The sequence below is a fragment of the Erythrolamprus reginae genome, chromosome 8 (genome assembly GCF_031021105.1).
Source record: "Erythrolamprus reginae isolate rEryReg1 chromosome 8, rEryReg1.hap1, whole genome shotgun sequence".
Classification (NCBI taxonomy): Eukaryota; Metazoa; Chordata; class Lepidosauria; order Squamata; family Dipsadidae; genus Erythrolamprus; species Erythrolamprus reginae.
Genome location: NC_091957.1, coordinates 15,125,547 through 15,152,482, shown reverse-complemented (window position 1 = coordinate 15,152,482; position 26,936 = coordinate 15,125,547). Strand labels below are relative to the sequence as shown.

Sequence of the window (26,936 nt, the reverse complement as noted above, 5' to 3'; positions counted from 1 at the left end):
ATCTGCTTGAGGTGGTTGGGGGTTTGGAGTAGAAGACCAGTCCCCAACTTTATCTGGCTTTAAAACCATGAGGGCTAGAAACAGAATCACACATTCAGTCATCCTCGGTCCCTCACAGCCCCAGGGAATGGGGAATGCCAAGGGGGAATTGGCAGCATAGGCACAGCCAGACTTAGAAACATAGAAACATAGAAGACTGAGGGCAGAAAAAGACCTCATGGTCCATCTAGTCTGCCCTTATACTATTTCCTGTATTTTATCTTACGATGGATCTATGTTTATCCCAGGCATGTTTAAATTCAGTTACTGTGGATTTACCAACCATGTCTGCTGGAAGTTTGTTCCAAGGATCTACTGCTCTTTCAGTAAAATAATATTTTCCCATGTTGCTTTTGATCTTTCCCCCGACTAACTTCAGATTGTGTCCCCTTGTTCTTGTGTTCACTTTCCTATTAAAAACACTTCCCTCCTGAAGTGTTTTTAATAGGAAAGTGAACACAAGAACAAGGGGACACAATCTGAAGTTAGTCGGGGGAAAGATCAAAAGCAACATGAGAAAATATGACTTTCAGTAATAATTCAACTTACCGGCTGAACGTAGACGAGCTCTCGGTTACCCATTTTTAATTCCACCGGGAGCAGCAAATATTTTGGAGGACTACATCCAGAACCTTCTGAAATCCACCAGCGAAACACCCCATCCAGCCTTCCAGTCCCTCTCTGTTCTGCCCCATAGCTCGGGGAGACCAGGCTATGCCCATTGTTAAGCTACAGAAGTCAGTGGGGCCTCACGGCTCCATTGATTTTGGGGGCTATTCCTGAATTTGGACCAACCAACCAAGAGAGGAAGCCCCGTGCCATCACTCTTTAATCCTCTGACCTACCTCCAATTTGTGCCACACAAAACTGTGGGGAGAAGCAAAGTGTCATTGATGTACTAATAAACCTCTATAGATACCCAAAGAGATTTTATTCAAAGGCATTTCTCCCGCCCCTCCCTTCCCCATTTTCGCAGTTCAATCAAGTACAAATCCCATCCTGCCTCCCTCCTCAAGGCCACCAAATATATAAAAACTCCCCCCCCCAGACAATGTACCAAGAGTCCCATCATCCTGCTGAACGCCAGCTCACAGCCGCTTCCTTCTGCCCATCTCCAAAATCCACAGAAAAGGATGCAAAGCTTTTGGTGGTTTCTCCCCAAGCCGAAAGTCCGGCTGTGATAATGTGACACCGGAGGATGGAACACAGTTGACAAAGGTTGCGTGACGGTTCCCGTTGCGTGTGTCGGTTATCAGACTCCTGGTGACCAGGAGAAAACAATGTGAATGCCCCCCTCCCCGCCACCTCCACTTGTCTCTCTTGCCCAAAACGCCAGGAAGTTTTTACAACAATAATAATAATAATAATAATAATAATAATAATAATAATAATAACAATGATACTTATGGCTTTGGCCTCCTAGCGGGAGAGGCAGGGGGGCTCCGGGCCAGGGGTCCAGGAGGCCGCCTCCCCCACCGGCAGCCCAGCCCGCAGGCTGCAAACCTGGAACTCCCGCACCAACGTCTGGATCTCGGGCCGCTCCAGGTGCCTGGCCACCCTCTTGGCCTCGGGAGGGGGGGCGCCGGGGCCGGCCCAGAGAGGGGGGCCAGCCGGGCCGAAGCTGCCGATGGCGCAGAGGACGGTGTGGGTTGCCAGCCAGTCGTAGGTGGCCCGGGTGGGTGTGCATGAGGCAGGCCGCTCCTTCCCCTTCCTGGCCTCCTCTCTTCGGCCGCCGCCGCCTTCCTCCTGCTCCTCTTCCTCCTCCTGGATGGCGCTGAGCCGGGTGCCGTTGCGGCCGCGCTCCGGGGGCGGCCTGTAGGGGCACTTGGCGTTGAGCAGCCTGCGCAGGGGCGCAAGCGGGACCCCCGCGTCTCCCAGCAACTGCCTCTGGAGCCGCCGCGAGTCGCTCCGCCGCTGCAGCCGCTTGAACTCGCTGAAGGCGGCGGCCGAGGTCTGGAAGAGGAGCCGGGCCGCCGCCTGCGCCTTCTCGGCCCGCGAGAGCAGCACGGCGTGGCAGCGGAGCGCCACCGCCTTGTTCTTCACCGGGTGCCGGTAGACCCAGGCCAGGACGCGCGGGTGGCGCCGGTCGGCCGCGCAGTAGGTGATGCGGTGCAGCAGGTAGGCGTGGCCCCCCGGGCGGCGGCCCCCCTCCTCCTCGGCCTTCCCGGCCGGGCGCAGATGGAGGCCCCGCGGGCCCAGGCTGAGCTGCATGCGGGCGCCGCGCTGGCCGGCCTGGCTGCGCGCCCAGAGCTTCTCCACAGCCGCCTCGGCGCAGCCCTCGCCCGTAGCCTGCAGGGTGGCCGCGTGGCCCAGGTAGCAGGCGCGGAAGGTGGGCTCCTCGGCGTTCAGCTGGGCCGTTCGGCGGCGGCGGCGGAAGAGCCCGCCCAGCGGCCCCCCCGCCGGCCACAGCTCCGGACACGAGCCCAGCAGGTCGGCCAGCAGCGAGGCGCAGCTCAGCCGGGGCGCCCAGCCCTTCCCCGGCCGCTTGCGCTCCTCCGGCCCCACCAGCACCCACTTGCTCCGCCGCCAGGGCAGAAGCGCCGCCGCCATCGGGAGCCCCGGCTCGGCTCGCCCGGCGCCGCTGCGATCGCCCGAGAAGCCGAAGACGCGCCCAGCCCCGGTGTGGCTCTTGCTCCGCCTCCCAGTCCGGCCTCCTCCCCCCGCGCTCCGCCCTCGCAGCGCTCCCCCTCCTTCGCGCCCCCCCCCCCCGGCCCCGGCGTCCGCGCGCGCACGATGCAAGAGGCAGCTCCGGAATGGGAGGGAGCCTGAAGGGTGGGGGAGCGTGGCCGGCCGCGGGTTTAGGGGTGGTGGTGACATCGTCTGGCCGTCTCGGAGCCTGGAAGAGGGAGGGGGAAATCCCTCCTGTGTTTTTTAGGGAGCCCCCGTTTCCCCCAGAATTCAATCCGCCCCCCCCCCTCCCGGCCTTGATCTTGGGATGAAGGCCCCACGGGTGATGAGCTTCAGGTAGTCCAGCCCAAGATGTGGCTCCTCTCCTCTCACCTGGGCGGGCGTGAAGAACACAACAGTGCCCACACCTTTGGACACCCACAAAATAGCCACCTTCTTAGACGGAGGGTCACAAACGTTGCACCAGTGGATGGCAGCCTTATTACTGGCTCTGTGGATTTCAAAAACAACCCCCCCACCACCGCCGCCCCTAAAACCGGCTAATTCTTCCAGGTGGATTTATAGGCCAGTGTATCGTGTATACCTGGAAATTATATTAACATTATTTCTGCACCCAAGCTGAGCGTTAGTGATTTAAGTGGCTGCTTAATGTTCCCTCTCCTAACAAGGGAGCGTCCGAAGTTTTGAGATGCAGAGGTGCTTGAGGAATTTCCCAAAGAGAGTCTTCGGAGAGGGGCGGCATACAAATCTAATAAATTATTAAATTATTATTATTATTATTTTCCCCCTTTTCTTTAAAGCTGAAAATAATGGTGGGCTATTCTTTCTATAATAACAGAAAATAATAGTAGTCAGCTATTCCCTTTCAATTCTTTCTGAATTCAGTTAGGAGAAAGTGGAAGATGGCATGAACTCTTGGGTTGCAACACGAATTGGAGGGAGGGGTCTCCAATGAAGATTTTCATTTAAAAAGAAGGGAGGGAGGAAGGATGGTTAGATAAAGAGAAAGAAAGAAGAAAGAAAGAAAGAAAGACGGAAGGAAGGAAGGAAAATTGAAGATATTTTCAAAAGCAAGGAATTGAGACAGATTGAATCTGACAGATCTGGTACATCTTTATGGATGGTTGCCATGACATTATCGCTTCCCTGAAAACCGTCCTGCTCTACCATTCTGCCCCCTCCTCCTCCTCCCCCTCCTCCTCAGGAAGAAGGATCTAGTGGCTGAAAAGGGGAGCTTCAGGGAGGGGCGCATCTGCTCCCGGGTCATGTGGGGGGGGGGAAGGATGAATGGATATCTTTGTTGTCCCTCCCTCTCAGCCAAAGAGCTGGTGATGGGCATGTAACCCGGCCCACTCCCGTATGAATGGGAGCCCACTCCCTGAACCCAGACCCGTCTCTGGAGGAACTGAGGGGCTTCGAGAACAGGGGTGGGGAGGGGGGATTTAAGCCACCCTCAGCCAGGGGGTAGGCGGGTGGGGGCATTGCAAGGGGTGGCCCGCCTCCTTCAGAGGGCAGCCCCAGCGACAGGATGGTGCTGAAGGGAGAGCTCGGCAGCGGGAGCTGTCCAGGGTGCTGCAGGTGCTGCAGTTTTGTCCCGTTTGGGCGAGAGCCCGCTTCCTCGAGATCCCGATGTTTATTGGGGTGCTCAGCTCCTTATTTCCGACCCTCCTGTGGTTCCCCTAAGAGCTGGACCCCCCCACGAGGAGAATATCGATCAGCCAAACCTTGAAACTATGATTAGGAAAGGCTGACATTCTGGCGAGGGAAGGAGAGAGAACGAAGCTTGGGTTCCCTTCATTTATGTTCATCTTAAGTAGCGTTGCTAAGGTGAATGCAATTTAATTATGAGTTAAGGCAGTGATTTTCAACCTTTTTTGAGCCGCGGCACATTTTTTACATTTATGAAACCCTGGGGCACATTGAGCGTGGGGCGGGGGCAGCTAAAAAATGTTTGGACAAAAAAATTCTCTCTCTCTCTTCCTCCCCTTCGCTCTGTTTCTTTCTCACTCCCTCTTTCTCTCCCTTCCTTCCTCTTTCTTTCTCTCTCTCTCCATCCCTCTTTCTTTCTCTTCCTTCCTTCCTCTCTTTTTTGCTCTCTTTCTCTCTCCCTCCGTACATCCCTCTATGTCTTTCTCTCTCTCTCCTTCCCTCCCTCTCCCTCTCTCTTGCTTTCTTTCTCTCTCTTTCTCTCTTTCTCTCTCTCTTTCTTGTTCTCTTTCTCTCTCTTTCTCTCTCTCTTTCTTTCTCTTGTTCTCTTTCTCTCTCTTGCTTTCTCTCTCTCTCTCTCTTGCTTTCTTTCTGTCTTTCTTTCTCTCTCTCTTGCTTTCTTTCTCTCTGAGCTTCGCGGCACACCTGACCATGTCTCGCAGCACACTAATGTGCCACAGCACACTGGTTGAAAAACACTGAGTTAAGGGGTGGATTTCAGATTTTGGGGCATTGATTTTTGCATGCCCGGGTTATGTCATGTGCGGGGCTGCATTTGCCAGGCTCTTTCACTTCCAGAACTGTGTATAAATCCAGCCAGTTGTGGTGCACTTGGTAACTCAACAAAGGAAGTTTTGTTGCGTGACGTCTTGATCGGCCCTGGCCTGTGTACTTGCGCACATACAAACCAGAGCCCCCCGCCCCCACCCCTTGCATTGGCAGACCTCAGGAGCGATCTGCCTCCCTTGCCCCCCCCCCCAGATGAGCTGGTCTCCATCTCTTAGCAACCCGGCTTTCCATGCTGCGATGAATCAGTGGGTTTTCGTAATGGCTGCGTCACTGCCACATCATCACGTCCCCCTGGCAGTGTGGATTCTGTTAAAAGGAAGGCAGCAGGTTCCTCCTTTTGTGGGTCCTTTGTGCCCGAGACTCTCACAACCCATCTCTCTCTCTGCAGGAACCGGTTGTCAAAATAAAGAACAGTTTCCGGCCTGGGTCGTTGCTTACACCCCAAATAAAAAGGCAAACTGAAGGAAGAAATGAAAGGAAAGGGGAGGGAGGGAGGGAGAAAACAGAGGGAGATCGGGAGGAAAGGGAAGTTGGAATAGGGAGGGAGAAAGGGGAGGGAGGGAGGGAGGAGGAAGGGAGGGAGGGAGGAAGGAAGGAAGGGGGCAGTGGAGGAAATGGAAGGAAAAGAGAAACAAGAAACCCAGTTGGGCCTCAGAGTACAGATTCAGAGCAAGTTGGTGTGTTTGTGTGTTTGTGTGTGGGTGTTAAGCCTTCTCCTTGCAGCTGGACAAATGGCATGGCTGTTAGGTGCTCAGCTTCCAAAAAACAGGGAGAAGATTCCAGTAATTCCAGGATTTTTCCATGTGGCACATTCTCTCTCTCTCTCTTTGTTTGGCAGGTGTGTTTTATTTTGGGGCCTGTACAGTACACAGGTGTGCTGAGTACATATGACCTGCAACAGGTTTCTTAAAGTTGTTGTCCGCCATGGCAGAACTGAGACCGAGAGGAGGCCGGAGGGGGCTCAGTCCAAAGACTTCTCTGGGCTTCTTCAGGAGGGAACACAGAGAGGGGGAGGGGCAGCTGACCCCCCATCCCATGATTTTGCCGAGGGCAGGAATTTCTGGCAGAGCGATTCCAGCTCCCCTGGGCAGCTGCCAGTTTCCCATTGAGATCAACAGGGCTGAACCCCCAAAGCCCCCCCCCCAAAGACAGGAGAAGGAGAATTCTTTTGCTCTTTTTGGCCTCCCTCGTAGGGAAAGAAACAACCCTGGAGCTCCTTGCAAGGCCATTCAGCCCCCCCATCTCGCGCAGAGGAGCTCCTGAGGCAGACCCCACCCCAAAAGGCAGCCCTTATCTCTGGAAGATCGTCTTGTAGATCCACTTCTGGAAGTTGGCCACGGCGGTATAGACGCCGGGATACCCAGGGATGGCGCAGCTGTGGCCCCAGGAAACGATGCCGAACACACGCCCATCGCACACCAGGGGGCCCCCAGAGTCTCCCTGGGGGGGGGAGAGAGGAGTGTTTTGCCCGAGGATTCCGCAAACCCTGAAGCAGAAAATACTTTTAATGAAGTTACTGTGAATTCTTCTCATTCACGTTCAGGCTTTCAAGGGTGAATTTCCTGCACACTCTCCTCCCCTTTCGCTCCTCTTTCGTTCCCTCTGGGAGGGGGCATTAATCGTCAACCTGTGGCCTTCCTCCCAAGTCAACCCTTGTTCCTCGGATGTCCCCTTCCCCTGGCAGCTCAAACTGGGAACAGGCTCCAGCTGTTCCTCTGCCCCACTGATGCCTGACTCCAAAGGCAGCTAACAACTGTCAGATGGCCCTGGCCCCCTCTCTGCCTCGGATGCAGAGCCCTCGTCCAAGCCTTCTCCATGCTCCAGGACTGGCCCATGTTCCTCCCCAACCTCCTCACTGTCAGAATCTGCCGCAGCTCCGCTGGCCACTGGCTTCCCACAACAAGGGGTCAGGAAATTCTTCAACAGCCCACAGACTCTCCAATGAATCCTTCTCCCCTCCATGCAAATAGGGTTCAGCCCGGCAACCATCGGATGGCCTGGCCACTTTTGGGAACCAGGTTGGGAGGCACCAACCCAAAACCACCTCTACCTGGCAGGCGTCTTTTCCTCCCCGTCCAAATCCGGCACAAATCATGTTCTTGGTGATGTAACCGGAATATGAAGCAGAGCTGTTGCACTTGCAGGTGGAGACAAGGGGCAGGTGGACGCTGCGCAGGGTGTCCGAAGTCCTGCCCCCGACGTGTGTGGTGTAGCCCCAGCCAGAAACCAGGCAGAAGCGGCCAGACTGAATCTTTGCCCCTTGGCGAGGGACCGGCACAATGGAGATGAAACGGCTGTAGGCCACTGGCCGGCTCAGCTGGCGGGTGAGAGCACAGAGACCCTGAGGAGGGGCGCGGTTGAGGTGCATGGGAGTGCCCCCAAACATCCCTCCAGGGGTCCGTGCCAGCTTTGGGGGCACTGCAGGGGTCAGAAGGGGGTCGGCCAGGCTAAGCTCACCTGAAATGCCCACCTCCTCCTGCCCCTCCCGGTCTCCCAGCCCAGTCTCCTCCAAGAGCCGGTTCCTCTTACCTTTTCCTACTGGGGGGCTGAGTTCCGCGTGCGTCCCGGACTGTAATTTTGCTTCCGTGCATGCGCAGAGGGACGATTTTATTTCTGCGCTTGCTCAGAGAGCCAAAAAATTGCCACAAAAGATGGCGGTGCACACGGAGCGGCAAAGACAGCATCGGGGCCATCATGCCAAAATTGCCAGGCCACCACTGGAGCGGTGCACCAGACAGTCCCAGTAAGGACCCACTTCCAGTCTCCTCCCCCTGAGAGCTGAGCCCCCAATCCAAGAGGCGGGGCTACCTTAATCAACATGATATCCGCATTCTTAGAAGAGGCACTGTAGTCCGGATGGACCACCATGCGGGCCGGCCGGAAGATCTGCTCGGTCCCTTCAAAAGTGGACAGTGAATATTCTCCAGCCACGATGAGCATCTGGTTCATTCTGCAAGAAAAAGGTGGCTGGTTTGGGGTGGTTGGGGCCGTATGTTCTGACCATGGATTCTACAAACCATCTAGCGGATTCCTTGTCCCGACAAAAAACTCCTTTTTTATTAAGTTGCTATGAATTCTTCTCATTCACAGCCAGTCTTTCAAGGGTAAATTGACAGCCACAGACCTCATCTGGCTTTGCAGAGCTGCCAGGCGGATATCTTCAAACCTTGGCAAGGAGTCTCGGAGACTCACAAACCAATTAAGTGAACTAATTAACTCCTGCAAACTCCCCTCCCCTTTCGCTTCTCTTTCGTTCTCTTTGGGAGGGACCCTGTGGCCTAACTCCTTGTCCCAGTTGGGTCATCTGGCAGCTCTGCGCATGCGCACACTGGGAAGAGGCACCAGCTGCTCCTCTGCCTCCTTGATGCCTGACTCCGAAGACAGCTGATAACTGCCAGACGGCCCCGGCCCCCTCTCTGCCTCGGACACAGAGCCTTCCCCAGACTCTATGACTGGCCCAGGTTCCTTCCCAACCTCCCCAACCTCCTCAAATCTTCTGGTAGCTCTGCTGGCAGGGCACAACACCGGTGGAGGATAGGGACTAAGAGGATAACCAGACTAGCTGGAGGCTTTTCAAAAATATTTAATGGTGGACATGGCTTTGCGAATTAATCTGCTGTTTGTCTGCTGGCAATTTTAAGATGGGTGGAGTTTATTTATTTATTTTATTTATTTATTAGATTTGTATCTAACTCCCCAGCCAGCCAAAGTCTCTGAGCAAAGGTCTCACTGAGCAACAGAGATGCCGGGCTCAATTGTGGTCATGAGCCGAGGACCACCTGCCTCCTCCTTACCTGGTCTTGCAATGGGCAGCGGTCAAGACCCAGCTGCGGCTGACCAGCGCCCCCCCGCAGAAATGGAAGCCGGTCTTCCTCTTCAGAGATACCAAGTACTTGGAGGAGTGGGGGTCCACAACGTAGCCCCCGATGATGCGGGGGGAGTCCGTCTCTCGGTCTGCGGGGGAGGGGAGACGGTCAGCAGTCCAGACCTGTCTATGTCTCTAAAGTGCTGTTGCAGGCCCCATAATTCCCAACCCTCTTGAGCCCCCTCCCCCCGGTTAATGCCATCCCTGCAGTGTGGATTATTCCCCTGATCCATTACCGTCTCGGACGCTTCCGGACTCAATTCGGCAGATTTGAGTCTTGTGCACCAATTCACGCCACCTTCTTCCATTGACAAAAATACAGTGAAAAATGTTTTCTGTCTACTCAGAAAGGAAGTCCACCTGTTTCTTTTATAGGCAACGTTTACATTTTTTTTAAATGTGCTGGTCATTTTATTATGGAAATCTTCCTGCTGAGGTTTATGCTACCATGGCCTTTTCAGGTTAAAATGGAATGTGCTTTTATTTTGACGGTTTTAACTAACTGATCACTTCTGCTGCTACTCTCTGGCCCTTTTGAAAAGGATGCTGGAAATATATTTTTTACTAAATTGCAAAGACAGACAAAACGTACATTACATATAACATTTAGTGGAGCAACATTCGCTCCTCTCAAAGTAGAAGTCATCATTATATTTGTAATAAGTAAAAAAGAGAGAGAGAAAAACTAACTCTATCATTGTTTATAAAATACCTAGATATATCAATTATAAGATAATAAGTAGAAACACATCTAAAACATTTAAAAATATATAGACATTTTAAAATTGTGACTTAAAATGAACTATGAAGAAGAAAAAAGAAAAATGGTAGAAGAAAGAAGGAGTTTATCTTTATATTGTAAATAATCAGTCCAATACAATAACTACTAGATAGAAATATATTTAAAATAGTATAAAAATAAGGTTATCTCTGTTTCTTTGTATCCCACCAGATGCATACCTTTTGCCAAACCTCATAAAATTCTGATTCTTCTTGATTTTTCTTGATTTTTAATAAAAAATATGTTTAAAAAAGAAAAGAAAAGGATGCTAGAAAATAACTAAATCAGTTTCTTTTAAAGGAAATCAAATAAAGATATTCTATAGATGGCATTTGCCACCCAATAGGATATCAAAGATGTTTCCAAGTGCTTCACCTATTTGTTGGAAATGTAAAAAAGCAATTGGCACATACTTTCATGTATGGTGGACATGCCCCAAAACTAAGATTTATTGGAACAAGGTAGAAAAATGGTTAAAGGAAATTACAAATAAAGAAATTAGGAAGACCCCAGAATTTTTCTTATTAGGTATTACAGCTGTTAGATATAAAAAAAGAAATATATTATTTAATAATTCATATATTAGTAGCAGCAAGGATTACATTTGCACAAAAATGGAAAGAAAAGGAAATTCCAAAAGACGAAGAGGTCTTTAGGAAAATTATGGAATGCGCAGAATTAGACATGATGATGAGACGGTTAAATAACCAAGCTGAAACGGAATTTTATAAAACTTGGCGGAAATTGTACAATAGGTGGAATGAAAAAAAGGATTTTTAAAGATATTGAAATAAAATATTAGATTGTTAAACATATTAGGTTGAATGTACTATATAGTGATATTTGATAGACTATTTTCGCTAATTGATTTTAATTATTTTAATTATAACTATATAAGTGTTAGAAAGTATTGAAAAGTCAAGATTATTATATTATTATTGATTTATAGAGATATTTCATTGATAAGTTTACTTTTCTGTATTGATCTAAATTAGAATTAGGTTTTTTTCTGTATTAAGAAGACTTCTATACTTAGCGGAGCAATTGTAGCTCCTTTACACGTTAAATGTTGTCTGTCTTGTTTTGTCCTACATTTTAAAAAATTAATAAAAAATTTTTTAAAGGATGCTGCAGTCTGGTTGACCCCAACAATTGGTGGCTGAATTGATTGATTGATTGATTGATTGATTGATTGATTGGATTTGTATGCTGCCCCTCTCCGCAGACTCCATGGGGTTCACACAGGAGGTATATTGAATTGAATATTTTCCTCCACCTAAAGTCTGTCTGTCTTTCTTTCTTCCTTCCTTCCTTCCTTTCTTTTTCTTCCTTCCATTTCTTCCTTCCTTTCTTTCTTTTTCTTCCTTCCATTTCTTCCTTCCTTCCTTCCTTTCTTTTTCTTCCTTCCATTTCTTCCTTCCTTCCTTCCTTTCTTTCTTTTTCTTCCTTCCATTTCTTCCTTCCTTCCTTCCTTTCTATTTCTTCCTTCCTTCCTTTCTTTCTTTTTCTTCCTTCCATTTCTTCCTTCCTTCCTTCCTTCCTTTCTTTTTCTTCCTTCCATTTCTTCCTTCCTTCCTTTCTTTCTTTTTCTTCCTTCCATTTCTTCCTTCCTTCCTTTCTTTCTTTCTTTCTTTTTCTTCCTTCCATTTCTTCCTTCCTTCCTTCTCTCCCCCCCCCCCAAACACAGCAACTTTTTTTTGTTACTCCTAAGATTTCTTGCCCAGGCGGTACACACAGATATCCATTTATTCATTCAGAGCTGCTCTCACCCCAATATTGCTAGCAGCCTTTGTAATTTTGCAACCTCAAGATGCTGGGTGCCCTTGAATTGCCAGCCACCTCCCAGCCCTTCCTGGGCTTAATTACAGTCTTTTCACAAACAATTGAGCAATTGTCTGCAGAGTTGTGTCTTGCTCCCAGGCAGGATGTTACTTTTATTATTGGTTTCCTCTTGGTCTTTTCTAGGAGGGGGGAGGTGATGGTGGCACCACTGGAAAGCAGCTTTCCTGGGTGGGTGGGAGGTTCAGAAATTAACTAAAAGCCCCCTGGAGGGCTGTTCATCATTAAATAATTCTCCATTTATATGTCATTAATTACCCAATTTATTATTGAACTAGGAATACGTTTCTGAGCAGTATATTAGAAGGATTTCAGGTAACAGGATGGAGGGATATTTCTACTTCTTCTCTCCCACCCAAGAGTTGCACACACACACACACACACACACACACACACACACACACACAAACATCCAACTCCCCAAGGCAGAAATCTAAAATGGGTTTCCCCATTGATTCCATTTGCAGGGGAGTCCCGTCTGGTGGGGACCCAAACTGAAAGAAAACGGCCTTTTTTCTTAATTTAGATGGGCAGACAGCTTCCTTTTTTCTTCGACAACATTTGTGATCCAAAAGAGGAAAAATTCCCTTTCTTTGTAATTTACAACACAGGTCAATTCCGTTGGCTCAAGTCTCCAGATGGCGGTGGATTCATACCTGGCAATTCCCGTCCGCCTCCATCACCAGCAGAAGGGGGCACCGTGTGGGGGTCTCCCCCAAAATCCTGTTCGGCTGCCCCAGTTTTTGAGCCAAACCATGGAGCTGCTGTAAGAAAAGGTACATCTGAAGACCTCGGCTCTCAGCTGACTTTCTGTAGCTTTATAGAGATGGGCAGAACCCACAATTTCTCTCTCTCTCTCTCTTTCTATCTCTCTCTCTTTCTATCTCTCTCTTTCTTTCTTTCTCTCTCTCTCTCTCTCTCTCTTTCTCTCCTTCTCTCTCTCTTTCTTTCTCTCTCTCTCTGCCCTGCCTTCCATTCTGAAGAAGTGAGAAGCTCCAAAGAGGACATTCAGAATAAAAATTTGCAGAATTTTTAAAAATACTTTGTATCTCCCCGTGTTAAGAAAGAAAGAAAGAAAGAAAGAAAGAAAGAAAAGGGTCCCATTTTTAACACATGACTTTCAGAAAATGCTGAACTGTGCAGTGTTTTACAGAATGTTCTTCTGGTATGATAAAAACTGTCCTTTAGAAAGGTTTTATTAGGACTATAAATACAAAGAGATAATAATCTCTGCAAAGACCACATTTAACTGCCTGAAATTTCCCATTAAATCTCTATTTATCTATTTATTTAGAAATATGGAGAAGATGGATCACAACCAATTTTTTTCCCCTGGCTGTAGTTAACAGAAGTGAATTTCCAATTGTTTAAAGAGAAAGAGACAGGTTAGAGCAGTGTTTTTCAACCAGTGTGCCGCGAGACATGGTCAGGTGTGCCCCGAAGCTCAGAGAGAAAGAAAGCAAGAGAGAGAGAGAGAAAGAAAGAGAGAAAGAAAGAGAGAAAGAAAGAGAGAGAGAAAGCAAGAGAGAAAGAAAGCAAGAGAGAGAGAAAGAGAACAAGAGAGAAAGCAAACAAGAGAAAGAGCGAGAGAAAGAGAACAAGAGAGAAAGAAAGCAAGAAAGCAAGAGAGAGAAAGAGCGAGAGAGCGAGAAAGAGAACAAGAGAAAGAAAGAGAGAGAGGGGGAGGGGAGAGAGAGAGAGACATAGAGGGAGGGAGGGAGAGAGAAAGAGAGCAAAAAAGAGGAAGGAAGGAAGAGAAAGAAAGAGGGATGGAGAGAGAGAGAAAAAGAAAGAGGAAGGAAAGGAGGGAGAGAAAGAGGGAGGGAGAAAGAAATAGAGGGTTTCGTAAATGTAAAAAATGTGCCGCGGCTCAAAAAGGTTGAAAATCACAGGGTTAGAGGAGAGAAAGACTTGGGCTAACCACCCAGTGATTTACACCTCATTTATAAAATAAAACTTATTAGCTATACAAAGGGGGGGGGGAAAGAAAATTTCTAAGCCCAAAAGGAAAGTTCCCTTTGCAGGATCAAAGCAAACACCCCAAAAGGCCTTGTGATGTGTCTTGTGAAAGGGTAACAAGCACCTCAGCCCTTTTGGGACGAATCACTCACCCGTCATGGAGGAGAACAGGAGCGAAAGCAGAAGATCCATCCCCCTTTCCTTCTGGGAGCTTCTGTCTCAGGAGAAGGATGCCTCCAACTGTCCCTCTCGTCTTCTTCCCCCTCCCTCCCGGCTGGCTCTCCTTTCCGTTGCCACAACGACCCCCATCCCAAGAGCACCACCGTCAATGCTCCACTGTCCTCGAGGCCCTTCAGGGCACCCGCACCTGCCTGGCATCTTCCTGGGTCTCTTCTCAGCTTCCTCCCTGGGCTGTGCCCTCCGTTCAGGCCCAGGCTCAGGTTTCCCAGCAGGCTTGACATCCCGGAGGCCCCACCATCCCTGCTTGGTGTGGAGCATCTGCCACCAGGCAGCGGAGCCCATGGTGCACAGCCTCCGTCAACACCAGGCGCGCTCCGAATTGGAGAAAGCCCACTTTGTAGGTCCCCTTTGCCCCCTCAGGAAGTGATGGGATCTTCTGGGTCCTTCTGCCCACCAAGAGGGTTCTCATTCATAGGACTATTAGAAACATAGAAAACTGATTCAGTTGCTGATTCAGTTCTACAGAGGAATCATTGAGTCTGTCATCTGCACCTCTATCACTGTCTGGTTTGGTGCTGCAACCCAACAGGACCGACACAGACTTCAGAGGAGAATCAGAATTGCAGAAAAAACAATTGCTGCCAATCTGCCTTCCATTGAGGACCTGTATACTGCACGAGTCAAAAAGAGGGCGGGTAAAATATTTACTGACCCCTCACATCCTGGACACAAATTGTTTCAACTCCTACCCTCAAAACGTCGCTACAGAGCACTGCACACCAAGACAACTAGACACAAGAACAGTTTTTTCCCGAACGCCATCACTCTTCTAAACAAATAATTCCCTCAACACTGTCAGACTTTCTACTAAATCTGCACTTCTATTCTACTAGTTTTTCTCATCATTCCTTTCACCCATTTCCTCCCATGTTGACTGTATGACTGTAACTTGTTGCGTATATCCTAAGATTTTTATTAATATTGCTTCTTCATTGCTTATTTGACCCCTATGACAATCATTGTGTTGTACCACATGATTCTTGACAAATGTATATTTTATTTTATGTACGCTGAGAGCATATGCACCAAGACAAATTCCTTGTGTGTTCAATCACACTTGGCCAATAAAAATTCTATTCTATTCTATTCTATTCTGATGGCAGAAAAAGACCTCATGGTCCATCTAGTCTGCCCTTATACTATTTCCTGTATTTCATCTTACAATGGATCTATGTTTATCCCAGGCATGTTTAAATTCAGTTACTGTGGATTTACCAACCACGTCTGCTGGAAGTTTGTTCCAAGGATCTACTACTCTTTCAGTGAAATAATATTTTCTCACGTTGCTTTTGATCTTTCCCCCAACTAACTTCAGATTGTGTCCCCTTGTTCTTGGGTTCACTTTCCTATTAAAAACACTTCCCTCCTGGACCTTATTTAACCCTTTGACATATTTAAATGTTTCGATCATGTCCCCCCTTTTCCTTCTGTCCTCCAGACTATACAGATTGAGTTCAATTAAGTCTTTCCTGATACGTTTTATGCTTAAGACCTGCCACCATTCTTGTAGCCCGCCTTTGGACCCGTTCAATTTTGTCAATATCTTTTTGTAGGTGAGGTCTCCAGAACTGAACACAGTATTCCAAATGTGGTCTCACCAGCGCTCTATATAAGGGGATCACAATCTCCCTCTTCCTGCTTGTTCTACCTCTAGCTATGCAGCCAAGCATCCTACTTGCTTTTCCTACTGCCCGACCACACCGCTCACCCATTTTGAGACTGTCAGAAATCACTACCCCTAAATCCTTCTCTTCTGAAGTTTTTGCTAACACAGAACTGCCAATGCAATAATTGACTGACATCTGTCATCTTAAATTGATGATTGGTGTTATTGCTTTCCTGGTAAGACTTAGAGGTGGAGCTCAAGAGAGCCTTCGCATCCTTCCCTCGGCTACAAGAACCCTGCCAGGGAGGCCAGGCCAGGCAGTGATTTCTCCAAGCCTGTCATTCTGGTCTGAGAAAGGCTGGAGGCCCAGAGGAGCCAAGGAAAGCCCAGAATGAGGCGGGGCTGACTCAGTTTTCCCCTTCACCAACGACCATCGTGGTTTCTGGTACCAGTGAGAATATTAGGCGCTCACTGATCAGAAAATAAATCTTGGCTAAACAAACCCCAATCAGGGCTTGACGTCACTTGGTTTAAGTGGAGGATCCCTGGAGCAAAAAGAAAGGAAGGAAGGAAGGAAGGAAGGTGGGGAAGGAAGGATGGAAGGAAGGATGGAAAGGAAGGAAGGTGGGGAAGGATGGATGGAAAGGAAGGAAGGTGGGAAAGGAAGGAAGGATGGATGGAAAGGAAGGAAGGTGGGGAAGGAAGGATGGAAGGAAGGATGGAAAGGAAGGAAGGAAGGTGGGGAAGGAAGGAAGGAAGGAAAGGGCCCTTTGTGGTGAGAAAGAGGAGTGGATCTATTTTGTGGCTTGCCTTCCTTTCCAGAGGACAAAAGCCAGATCAAGGCTAGTCTCTATTAATTTTTTTTAATTAGTTTTTTTAAATGTTACACACACAGACTGCACATCATACAACATAAAACAGTGCCCTGTGAGGGTGCACCCACCACCTAACAACATACATACCCCACCACCAATTGGAGGGTCTGTACAAACATCTTTAACATTCTTCTAAGCCTGGATCTGCATTTTATTTACATATCAAAGAGTGATTCTAATTTATTCTTTATGGCTAGATCACAAATTCTAACCTCTCACCATGTCCCATCATTCCATCAGTTTCTTCAATTTATTTTCATTGTACATTGTCCTTTAAAAGGGGCAGAAAACCCATCACTCTCCTTTTTTCCCTGAGTTGCTTTCATCTCTCTGTCTGTCTGTCTCCGCCTCAGAGCCCCCCAGCGCGTCCTCTCATGGCCCCCCTGCATCTCACCACTCCTGCCCCACCTGTCTCTCCGGGGACGTGCAACACAGGGTCCCTGCTTACTGACCACAACATTTAAAACAAAGCTAGACACGCCACCTGTCTTCAACTGCAGGTAGAAGCCTGTTTACAACGTGCTGATGGATGGAAAAACCCCCCTCCTCCTCCTGGTTTCTGACCCTCCTTAATTGGAACCCCCAGAGCCCCACCACCAGGGACCCCTGTCTCTCTTGTGCATCCGCAGGGCGTTTGCTGGCGTGAAGCAAGCAGGGAGGAGGGGAAGGAAGTCCCAACCTCCTGGCTCAGAGAGGATGACAGTAGAGGCGGAGACCAGACCGAGGGACCCACGTCCCCATTTGCTCAGGAGGGAAGCCGGGCAGCAGCTGGCATCAGTGGCCACAGGGGGACTCCGAAGAAGAACTGAAGGTGACCCCCAGGCCGACCAGGGGCCCCTCGGATCTCAGCGTGGGAAAACAGGTGGGTGTGGGGCATAGTTCCCTCTAAGCTGAGCAGTGAGCAAATCGCTCACTTAAAAATCATCATCAACTCACAGTTTTCCAAACCTGCCCAGAAGCCGAGAGGGAAAGAGTGAGAGGGAAGGAGAGAGAGAGGAAGAGAGGAAGAGAGAGAAACAGATAGAAAAAAGAGAGGAAGGAAAAGAGAAAGAAAAAGAATGGGAGTAAGGAAGAGAGAAAGAAAATCAAAATCTAGTTTGAAACTAGCTCAACTATTTAAGTGGCATTTTGATATTGATAGAGTTGCCCTATTATGAGCTCACTGTTATAGACACACAGTACAGTACTGTATTTTATTTTGAAATTCTCTGAGGCAAAACAGGGTGGTTTTTTTGTTTGTTTGTTTGTTTGTTTGTTTGTTTGTTTATTTATTATTTCTGTGCCACCCAGTCCCAAAGGGACTGCCGCTCAGACACTATACTTTTCCGCCCCCCCAAAAAAAAATTAGAGGGAACACTGGTGTGGGGGTGTGGAGGGCAGAGTGGATGAAGGCACCCCAAGCCTTTCAGAGTGGGAAAAGGATTGGGGGGGTTGCTGGGTTCAATCTTCATGGTATTTCATGTTGGTTATGACCTTTAAAGCCCTTCATGGCACTGGACCAGAATATCTCCGAGACCGCCTCCTGCCGCACGAATCCCAGCGACCGATTAGGTCCCACAGAGTGGGCCTTCTCCGGGTCCCGTCAACTAAACAATGTCGGTTGGCGGGCCCCAGGGGAAGAGCCTTCTCTGTGGCGGCACCGGCTCTCTGGAACCAACTCCCCCCAGAGATTAGAACTGCCCCTACTCTTCCTGCCTTCCGTAAACTCCTTAAAACCCACCTTTGCCGTCAGTCATGGGGGAATTGAAACACCCCCCCCGGGCATGTTCAATTTATACATGGTATGCTTGTGTGTGTGTCTGTTAGTATATGGGGTTCTTTTAAATCTTTAAATATTTTAAAGTTATTTGGATTATTTATGATTTGTTCTATCTTGTTGTGAGCCGCCCCGAGTCTTCGGAGAGGGGCGGCATACAAATCTAAATAATAAATAAATAAATAATAAATTTCTGACCCTGCTGGGCATGATGGGCTTGTGAACCCTTCTGAAGTGCCTCTCGCTTCGTGGTTCTTTCCTCCCATCTGAAATCTGGGAAAGAAAAGGGGCTGAGATTCTGAAGTTGTGACAGTTGGGGTTATTGCACCATTCTAGTCCTCAGTAAGGACTCTGTGCCCGGGGCCATTGGCCTCTCCCGGTTGGGAGAAGTGAAATAGAGCAGACTGCAGAGGCGGTTTGTGGATGAAAAGTCAAGACGGGGGAGGGCCAAATTTACCTTCAATTTTTCCCTTTATGCCAAATTTTGCAGGAAAAGTTCTCCCTTTTCCTTTCCTTTCCCAATCAAAAAGGCCGATTGCGGGAGCAGTTAAACGGCCACCTGTTCCAATTCTGGAACGTTGTCGAACAGTAACTAGGAAAGAGGTCACAGTTTCACCCTTCGGCCTGGCGCGGTCAGCAGAGCCCATGGAGAAATCGAACGGGGGGCCCCCCTTGTGGACCTTGGCCAGCCACACTGGGCACCACCACCACTGGGCTCCTTAAAGCCGAAGTGCCCTTGAATAAATCCAGGAAAAATCTGTGAAGGGAGGGAGGGATATCCCCCCCGCCAATGTTTCAATGGAGGGATATAGAAAAACTCCCTGAAGCATGAGGTAAAATCCTTCTTTTGTAGCCTGCGTGTCTGATTCCTCCAGGTCCAGCAAATGGCCAGTTAGGAGTATCTAATTTAGAAACATGCATTTCTGTCCGAGGGTGACCGAGTGACCGAGACAGAGAAAGGGGCTGGAGACACACGCGTGTGAGAGAGAGGAGGGCATTTATTGCGGCATTGGCGTGCGAACATGCTCGTATCCCCTGTCTTAAAACGCTAAATGAAGAGGCCTGGAATTTCAGGCAACAACAAGCGATGGCTAGATTGATTTATTTATTTTGTCCACTACACCAGTGTTTCCCAACCTTGGCAACTTGAAGATATTTGGACTTCAACTCCCAGAATTCCCCAGCCAGCGAATGCTGGCTGGGGAATTCTGGGAGTTGAAGTCCAGATATCTTCAAGTTGCCAAGGTTGGGAAACACTGCACTACACAATGAGGGTTTTAGTGGGTATATATCTACATACACATAGTAAAATACATGATGAAGATTATAGAGGAGATACTCATAGTAAAATATATCTAAGAAATAATAGAAAAGAAGGTATAGTAATAGAACATATCAATGAAAGAATAGAAGAAGAGGTATAGGAATAGAAGAAAGGTATAGGAGATATAGGAGAGCACTAGGACAGGGGACGGAAGGCACTCTAGTGCACTTGTACTCGCCCCTTACTGACCTCTTAGGAATCTGGATAGGTCAACCGTAGATAATCTAAGGGTAAAGTGTTGGGGGTTTGGGGATGACACTACGGAGTCCGGTAATGAGTTCCACACTTCGACAACTCGGTTACTGAAGTCATATTTTTTACAGTCAAGTTTGGAGCGGTGAATATTAAGTTTAAATCTGTTGTGTGCTCTTGTGTTTTTGTGGTTGAAGATGAAGTAGTCGCCGACAGGCAGGACGTTGCAGCATATGATCTTGTGGGCAACACTTAGATATTGCTTAAGTTCTAAACTTTCTAGGCCCAGGATTGAAAGTCTAGTCTTGTATTCTGTTTTGAGTGGAGGAGTGAAGGGCTCTTCTGGTGAAGTATCTTTGGATGACTAACCCACTTTTATATTGGTCAACCAATGTTAGCAAATCCCCTTGAAGAGCGAGCTGACCTGGAGGCATTCTGAGAAGCAAAGGCAACTGTTGGCTCCCAGGGCTTCCCACCAGCATCCCCAGAGCTGAGCCCGGTTTGGTCTCCTTCTGCAGCCCGGCCGGCCCCTTCCTCAGCCAGGAGGATGCGTTGCCAGCCGGGCGCCCGGCCTGCCTTGCCCCTCCCGAAGCTGGCTGGGCGGAGACAGGCTGTGCAGGAGGAGATCAGGGCACCTTTCCTCTCCCCCTGCGCTCCCTCGCTGGGCGGTCAGGGCCGCTTGCCCCCACGGGCTCCCGCTGGCCAGAGCTGCTGGGAGGCGGCCGAGACCGCTCCTTGCCCCCCCTCACCTCCCTCCCCGCAGGATTTCCACGCCCCACTGCTTCGCCTCCCCCACCGGCCGGGCATGCGATTCTCCTTGCAGGGAATCCCTGGAGAGGTTTCTTCCAGCAGCTCTTCTTGGCATCCGGGGAAGGATGGCGGCTCTGGTAGGGCCGCTAGTCTCCCGCTACGGCTGAGCTGGCAAAGCCCGGCTGCTTGAGCCCCCCCCCCTGAAGCCGTGAGAGAAATCCCACCTCCTGCGTTTATCCTCCCCCCCTCCGCAGCCAGAATTGAGGCTGGGGGCTCAGAAGGGCTAGGAGGCTTAACGGGCGGGGAGGGGGGAGGATGCCCGCCCATCGCAGGGCCTTGGTGAGGTGAACAAGAGGTGACTCTCCTGCCAGCGAGGGCAGGGGAGCAGAGAGCGGCCAGCCTCCCTCCAGCAAAAGGTTCCCCATTAAACTTTTGGGGGGGCTCGGCTCCTTCAGCACAGGAGGAAGCCCCCAGCCGGCAGGCAAAGGAGGCACCTCCCTCTCTGATACCCCCCTGAGGGACACTCACCGCCCGCCCGTGTCTCCTTTCCTTCCCCTGGTGCCATCTGGGGGGGCAGGGAGAGCCCCCGCCCATGGCACACAAGCAGCAGGGCCCGGTCCCCCGGGGCAGCCTCCAGCCGGAGGGGGTCCAGCGCCTCGTGGCCGCCTGCCAAGAAGCCAAGAGGTTCGCCTACTGCCCCTACAGCAAGTACCCCGTGGGAGCGGCCCTTCTGACCTCCGAGGGGGAGATCTTCACAGGTAAGGAAGCCCACCCCACCCCCTCCCTCTGGCCTGGGTTCGCCCTCCTTTTGGGCAGAGGCCCCTCTCCTTGTGCCCGAATGGCCTCAGAGGAGGTTTTGGGGAGGGTCAGCAGCTGCATCAGGCACTCTGGCCGGCAAAGGGGGGTGGGCTTCAGCTCCCAGGATCCTCCAGCCCGCATGGCTGCTGCCTGGAGCCAGGACCCACCCGAGTGACCATTTCCATGGTCAGTCTAAAGACCCCTCGATGGTTCTTGTCGCCCCTTCCAGGTTGCAATGTTGAGAACGCCTGTTTCCCGCTGGGCATCTGTGCCGAGCGGGCGGCCATCCAGAAGGCCGTCTCTGAGGGCCACACCAAGTTTCGAGCCATGGCCATCAGCTGGTGGGTACCATCCGTCCTTCGAGTGCCCCCCTCCACCTTGCGGGGCGTGTTCTCTTCCAGGGAATCTTCTCTGGGGCAGAAGCAGGGGGTGTTTTCAGCTGGGCTGAAGCTGGACGTCCAGGTGGCCAAGGGCTGAAGGCACCTGGGGATGGACCTGCCTTTCAGCACGGGAAAAACGGCCCCTTCTTTGAGCTGTGAAAACATGCAGAAGCACAGATGTAAATTGCACCCTTTCCTGGAGCAAAAATGACCCCCATCTCAAAGTAGATTTAGAAGGCCACAATGTAGTCCACTTCTCTTTGGAAGCGGTTGGAATGGAAAGCCCCCCCCCTGCAGCAGATGGTCCCAAGGGGGAGGGGTGGAGCGAGCAGGGCCGAGTCCCAGGAGGGCTCAGGGCATCTCTTTCGGAGAGGGGAGGTGTCCTGCAAAGCCCGGTCATTGGGTTGGATGCAGGTCGAGGTCATTTCCCAAGCCAAAAACTGGATTAGTTCAACGAAGAGGGTAAATGGGGTGACACAAGCCTAATCTCACATAATTTCGGGTGTTTTACTTTCCAAAATTCAGCAAGATAGTTTTATTTCTGTCAAGCCGGTGCAGAAGTTGGTGATAAATCCACGGCTTGCCAAACTATCTGTAGGAGGCCAGATGTTGATGGGGACTTGGGAGTGGGAGGGGGGGTTCAGGAGGGAGCAGAGGCAGCCAGAAAGCCTTCTTTTGAGGACTTCAAGGCCTTCCTACACCCACCCACCTGGGCGGAAGTGGAAGGAGGATACACTGGCACAACCTGAATGGGCAACGTGAGACATTTGTGGGTGGGTGGGTGGGTGGGACAAGGGAGGTGAACTTTCAAGTGGGTGGGAAAACCAGATCCAGGTTTCCCTGTGTGGGTACCAGGATGGCTCTGGCAATAAATTGGAATTTTTGAGGAGTCCTTTTTGACTCGGACTCTGATTTATTTCGGACGCTGCCTAGAGCCTTGATGTGGATGGATGCTGTCAAAGTCCCCAGTGAAGACGATGTCCTCAAAAGGGGCTAAGTGCAACCCAGCCATGTGGGGTCACCCACGAACGCGAATCCTAGAAAGAAGAACCTGGACACATTCTCTTTCTGGGTGGAGTGACATGGTGTAGAGCCATGCGTTCCTTTTTATTTGGGAACATAAGGAAATGGGGTATAATTACGTACATGTCAAATGATACATCCAACCATACAACTTCCAACATATCTTTTTGAGTTCTTCCTTTCCCATAGATATCAAGAAACAATTTCCTTGGGACTTCCTAAGAGCAGATGTTTATTCACACCTAATTTCTCTGAAGTCTTATTCCTTATCTTGCTAATCTTCCTTAATTGCCCTGCTGTTGGGTGCTCCAGGCAATGAAAATTCCCCCCTTTGATCCTATAATGTCCTGTCTGGAGTGGTGAAAACTTTGTTTATTGTGAGATGTTTCATTTGAGCCCCCTTTTTCCCCCCAGGAATGCAGATTAGTGTCCTCCTGTCCTGGTTTTATAGAATCAGGGGTTTTTTTATGCTAGAAATCCAGATTTTTAATATAATCCTATTCTAACATAATTTGCTATGCTGCAACACCTTGACAATTTCCTCTTCCTCTTCTTCTTTTTAACAGCAACAGCCAGGAGTATTTCACCCTTCCGTGTGGAGCCTGCAGGCAGGTCCTCCGAGAGGTAAAAACGCTTCACCCACCTTGCTCAACATTCCCCTCCCCCTCCACACACACACATACAACACTTTTTTGTGGGGAGGCTGTTTTTCTTTCATCCAGAGATGCCAGCATTTATTTATGGGCCTTTCCCCCCCCCATCGCCTCCTGTTCGTGCAGTCCAGCAGTTCTCCGTCCAGACTGCCCAGAGGCACCTGCAGGGCTTCTGGGCTGATCTTTGCTTCCACGGAGCAAAATCCCTGGGAGGCCTTTTGGGTCGAGCGCTTTCCACACGGTGGGCAAAAGCAGCCTCTCTGCTGGCAAATGAGTGGCATTTTGTTTCAACATTTTTCGGCCCTTTCCTCTTGAGCAACCGACGATTCGTTTTTCAGGCCAGCCGGAGGGTTGGGGGAATCGCTTTCCTGCTCCTCTGTCGTCATTTCTCCGGTTGTGTAATGCGCGGTTCTGGATATTTCCTGCTCTCGAGTGTGGTTGCGGGGTTTGTGCGCATTGCATTACATTGCAAATGGGGGGAGGAAGGGGACAGCCTGCTCTCTCGCTCTCTCTCTCCGGAATTTGGGTTAGGGGACGACCACTAAAGCAGTGTTTTTCAACCAGCGTGCCATGGCACACTAGTGTGCCGCGAGACATGGTCAGGTGTGCCGCGAAGCTCAGAGAGAGAAAGAAAGCAAGAGAGAGAGAAAGAAAGCAAGAGAGAGAGAGAGAAAGAGCAAGAGAGAGAGAAAGAGAACAAGAGAAAGAAAGCAAGAGAGAGAGCAAGAGAGAGAAAGCAGGAGAGAGAAAGCAGGAGAGAGAGAGAAAGACATAGAGGGAGGTAAGGAGGGAGAGAAAGAGAGCAAAAAAGAGAGGAAGGAAGGAAGAGAAAGAAAGAGGGATGGAGAGAAAGAAAGAGGAAGGAAAGGAGAGAGAGAGAGAGAATTTTTTTGTCCAAACTTTCTTTAGCCCCCCCCCCCCCCCGCTCAACGTGCCCCAGGGTTTCGTAAATGTAAAAAATATGCCATTGCTCAAAAAAGGTTGAAAATCACTGCACTAAAGGAAGGCCACTCTGCAACCCAGCACGAACCACAGGCAGGCCTCCAGTTGCACCCGTGTGTTTAGGGACAGTTCAAAGTTACGACAGCCTCCCCGTGGTCAGTAGGTCAGAATTTGGGTTTGTATTTAGGACGGTGGTAGCTTCCCTTTTTTTTAGCCAATGTCTGATGCCAGTTGTTCTGTGGGGCTCTCTGGTAGACTCCTCCCAAAAATTCACAGGTACAAATTTCAGACACACACATGTTTGAAAATTCAAAACAATGTTCTTTATAATGAAAAGTCACTTAAACCAAGCCCTCTTTTGGTATAGCAAAGAGCACTCGTCTCCAAACAAACTGGAAATTTATACAAGTCCCTTATTAGTCTTGTGATACTTAGCTTGCAGCTGTGAGGCAATTCAAAGTCCTTCTTTCACAAAGTGCAACACACTTTGCTCTGGTTTAGTTTCAAAGCAGGGAAAAATCAGCACACAAAAAGTCAAAGTCAGTAAAGCAGTCAGGAAAAATAACGATCAGATAATCCTCCCACAATGGCCAAAACCCACAGGCTGCTATTTATAGCAGCCTCACTAATTACCACAGCCCCACCCAACCACAGGTGGCCTCGTTTTCTTTGATAATAATCTCTCAGTTGTTGCTGCCTATGCATCGCTCTCCGCATGCGTGGCTGTATCATTAATTCTTGTTCTGAATCCAAGGAGGAGCTAGATAATTGATCTCCTTCTGAGCTGTCTGCCACACTCTCCTCCTCCCTGTCACTCATGTCTTCTTGGTCAAAGGAGCCTTCATCAGCAGATTCCACCGGGGGCAAAACAGGCCTGCGGCATGTAGATGTCTCCCCCACATCCACAGTCCTTGGGGCAGGAGCAGGGCCAGAGCTAACCACAACACCAATGGGGGAGGCAGCTTCACTCAACAACCGTGTCACTAACTTAACGACTTTGGCAAGGGAGGTCATAAAAACAGGGCAAAAATCTCAACTGTCCCACTTAGCAATGGAAACGTCAGCTTCAATCGTGTTTGAAGACCGTCGTTCAGATTTCTGACACGTGTGGATTTGGTTTTCCCAGTTCGGTCAAGAGTGGGAGATCTACCTGACCAAGATGGACGGAACGTACATCCAGAAGACCCTGGAAGACCTCCTGCCTTTGTCCTTTGGTCCAGAACACCTGAACATCTAGGCCGGAAGGACCCCAGGGTCTCCACACCTCAACCTGGCCTTCCAACCTGTGGAGTCCATGGACGCCTGAACCTCCGCTGCAAAATTTGGACCTTGGCATTCCCGGGGGCTGCCTGCGTGATCTGGACCACTGGGGTCCGTTCGAAGGTCTCCAGAACGTTTGGCTGTGTCTCACCAGAGTGGCTGGGGTGGATTCTTGTCCCCTGACCTGCGGACCCTGCCTTCCCCCAAGATAAAACAGCTGCTTCTTTGAGTCCGTGGGCTCCGTATTGTTTCTTCTCAGTTCCCCTCCACTTTCCAACTACTTTCTCCAGAGCAGTGTTTCCCAACCTTGGCAACTTGAAGCTATTTGGACTTTGTTCTGTCGGGCTCTCTGGTAGACTCCTCCCAAAAATTCACAGGTACAAATTTCAGACACACACATGTTTGAAAATTCAAAACAATGTTCTTTATAATGAAAATTCACTTAAACTAAGCCCTCTTTTGGTATAGTAAAGAGCACTGGTCTCCAAACAAACTGGTAATTTGTACAAGTCCCTTATCAGTCCTGTGATACTTAGCTTGCAGCTGTGAGGCAATTCACAGTCCTTTTTCTTTCACAAAGTGAAACACACTTTGCTCTGGTTTAGTTTCAAAGCGGGGGAAAATCAGCACACAAAAAGTCAAAGTCAGTAAAGCAGTCACGAAACACAAGGATCAGATAATCCCCCACAATGGCCATACCCACAGGCTGCTATTTATAGCAGCCTCACTAATGACCACAGCCCCACCCAACCACAGGTGGCCTCATTTTCTTTGATAATAATCTCTCAGTTGTTGCTGCCTATGCATCGCTCTCCGCATGCGTGACTGTATCATTAACTCTTATTCTGAATCCAAGGAGGAGCTAGATAATTGATCTCCTTCTGAGCTGTCTGCCGCACAGAGCTAACCACAACAGACTTCAATTCCCAGAATTCCCCAGCCAGCGAATGCTGGCTGGGGAATTCTGGCAGTTGAAGTCCAAATAGCTTCAAGATTAGATTAGATTTATTGGATTTATATGCCGCCCCTCTCCGCAAACTCGGGGTGGCTCACAACAATTCAAGTTGCCAAGGTTGAGAAACACTGCTCCAGATGGTACCCCAGCCCAGCCCCTCTACCGAGGTTTGATATGTAGATTTTTCAGCCAGTGTTGGCAGTCCTTTCTCCAATGCAACGACTCCCTCCAGCAATCCAAGATCAGGACTAACTGGTCCTTGCTAAGGTGCATTACATATCAGATGGCCAGTAGTGAAATGCTTCCTGCCAGTCGTCCGAGAGCCGGTCGGGAAGGGAGCGAGAGGCTCCGCCCACCCGCCCAGGTGCTGCCATTGGGGTTCTTTTACCCTCTGGGCGTTGCGCAAGCCTCCTGCGTCCCTTCGTGACCAGATCTCCGATGACTGACAGGCACGAGGGAACCAGCAGCATGGTTCACCCCTGCAGGCGACACAAGAGTGCTGGTTGTGTTAGCCCCCAATGTGCAGGTATGTTTGTGCACGCACAGCGTTCACCGCGCACCGAATGAAGTGCTCT

General features: G+C 49.7%; 3 protein-coding genes across 3 annotated transcripts; 1 reads left to right on the top strand and 2 right to left on the bottom strand.

The window, feature by feature from the left end:
• Nucleotides 1–1,006: 1,006 nt before the first annotated feature.
• On the bottom strand, nucleotides 1,007–2,662 carry FAM43B (family with sequence similarity 43 member B). Its single transcript, XM_070758227.1, has one exon. It carries the CDS (start codon nucleotides 2,587–2,589, stop codon nucleotides 1,459–1,461), a length of 1,131 nt encoding a protein of 376 aa, XP_070614328.1. The 5' UTR covers nucleotides 2,590–2,662; the 3' UTR covers nucleotides 1,007–1,458.
• A 3,737-nt stretch (nucleotides 2,663–6,399) lies between these two features.
• LOC139171425 (trypsin-3-like) lies at nucleotides 6,400–14,129 on the bottom strand. The gene is made up of 6 exons (XM_070759655.1): nucleotides 13,979–14,129; nucleotides 12,305–12,412; nucleotides 8,958–9,117; nucleotides 7,972–8,113; nucleotides 7,214–7,480; nucleotides 6,400–6,603 (listed from the first exon to the last, which is right to left on the bottom strand). The coding sequence occupies exons 1-6, from the start codon at nucleotides 14,127–14,129 to the stop codon at nucleotides 6,454–6,456; spliced, it is 978 nt and encodes a 325-aa protein (XP_070615756.1). The 3' UTR covers nucleotides 6,400–6,453.
• A 2,900-nt stretch (nucleotides 14,130–17,029) lies between these two features.
• CDA (cytidine deaminase) lies at nucleotides 17,030–25,635 on the top strand. The gene is made up of 5 exons (XM_070758226.1): nucleotides 17,030–17,190; nucleotides 20,928–21,108; nucleotides 21,378–21,489; nucleotides 23,118–23,175; nucleotides 25,273–25,635. Exons 2-5 carry the CDS (start codon nucleotides 20,943–20,945, stop codon nucleotides 25,381–25,383), a joined length of 447 nt encoding a protein of 148 aa, XP_070614327.1. The 5' UTR covers nucleotides 17,030–17,190; nucleotides 20,928–20,942; the 3' UTR covers nucleotides 25,384–25,635.
• Nucleotides 25,636–26,936: the final 1,301 nt, after the last annotated feature.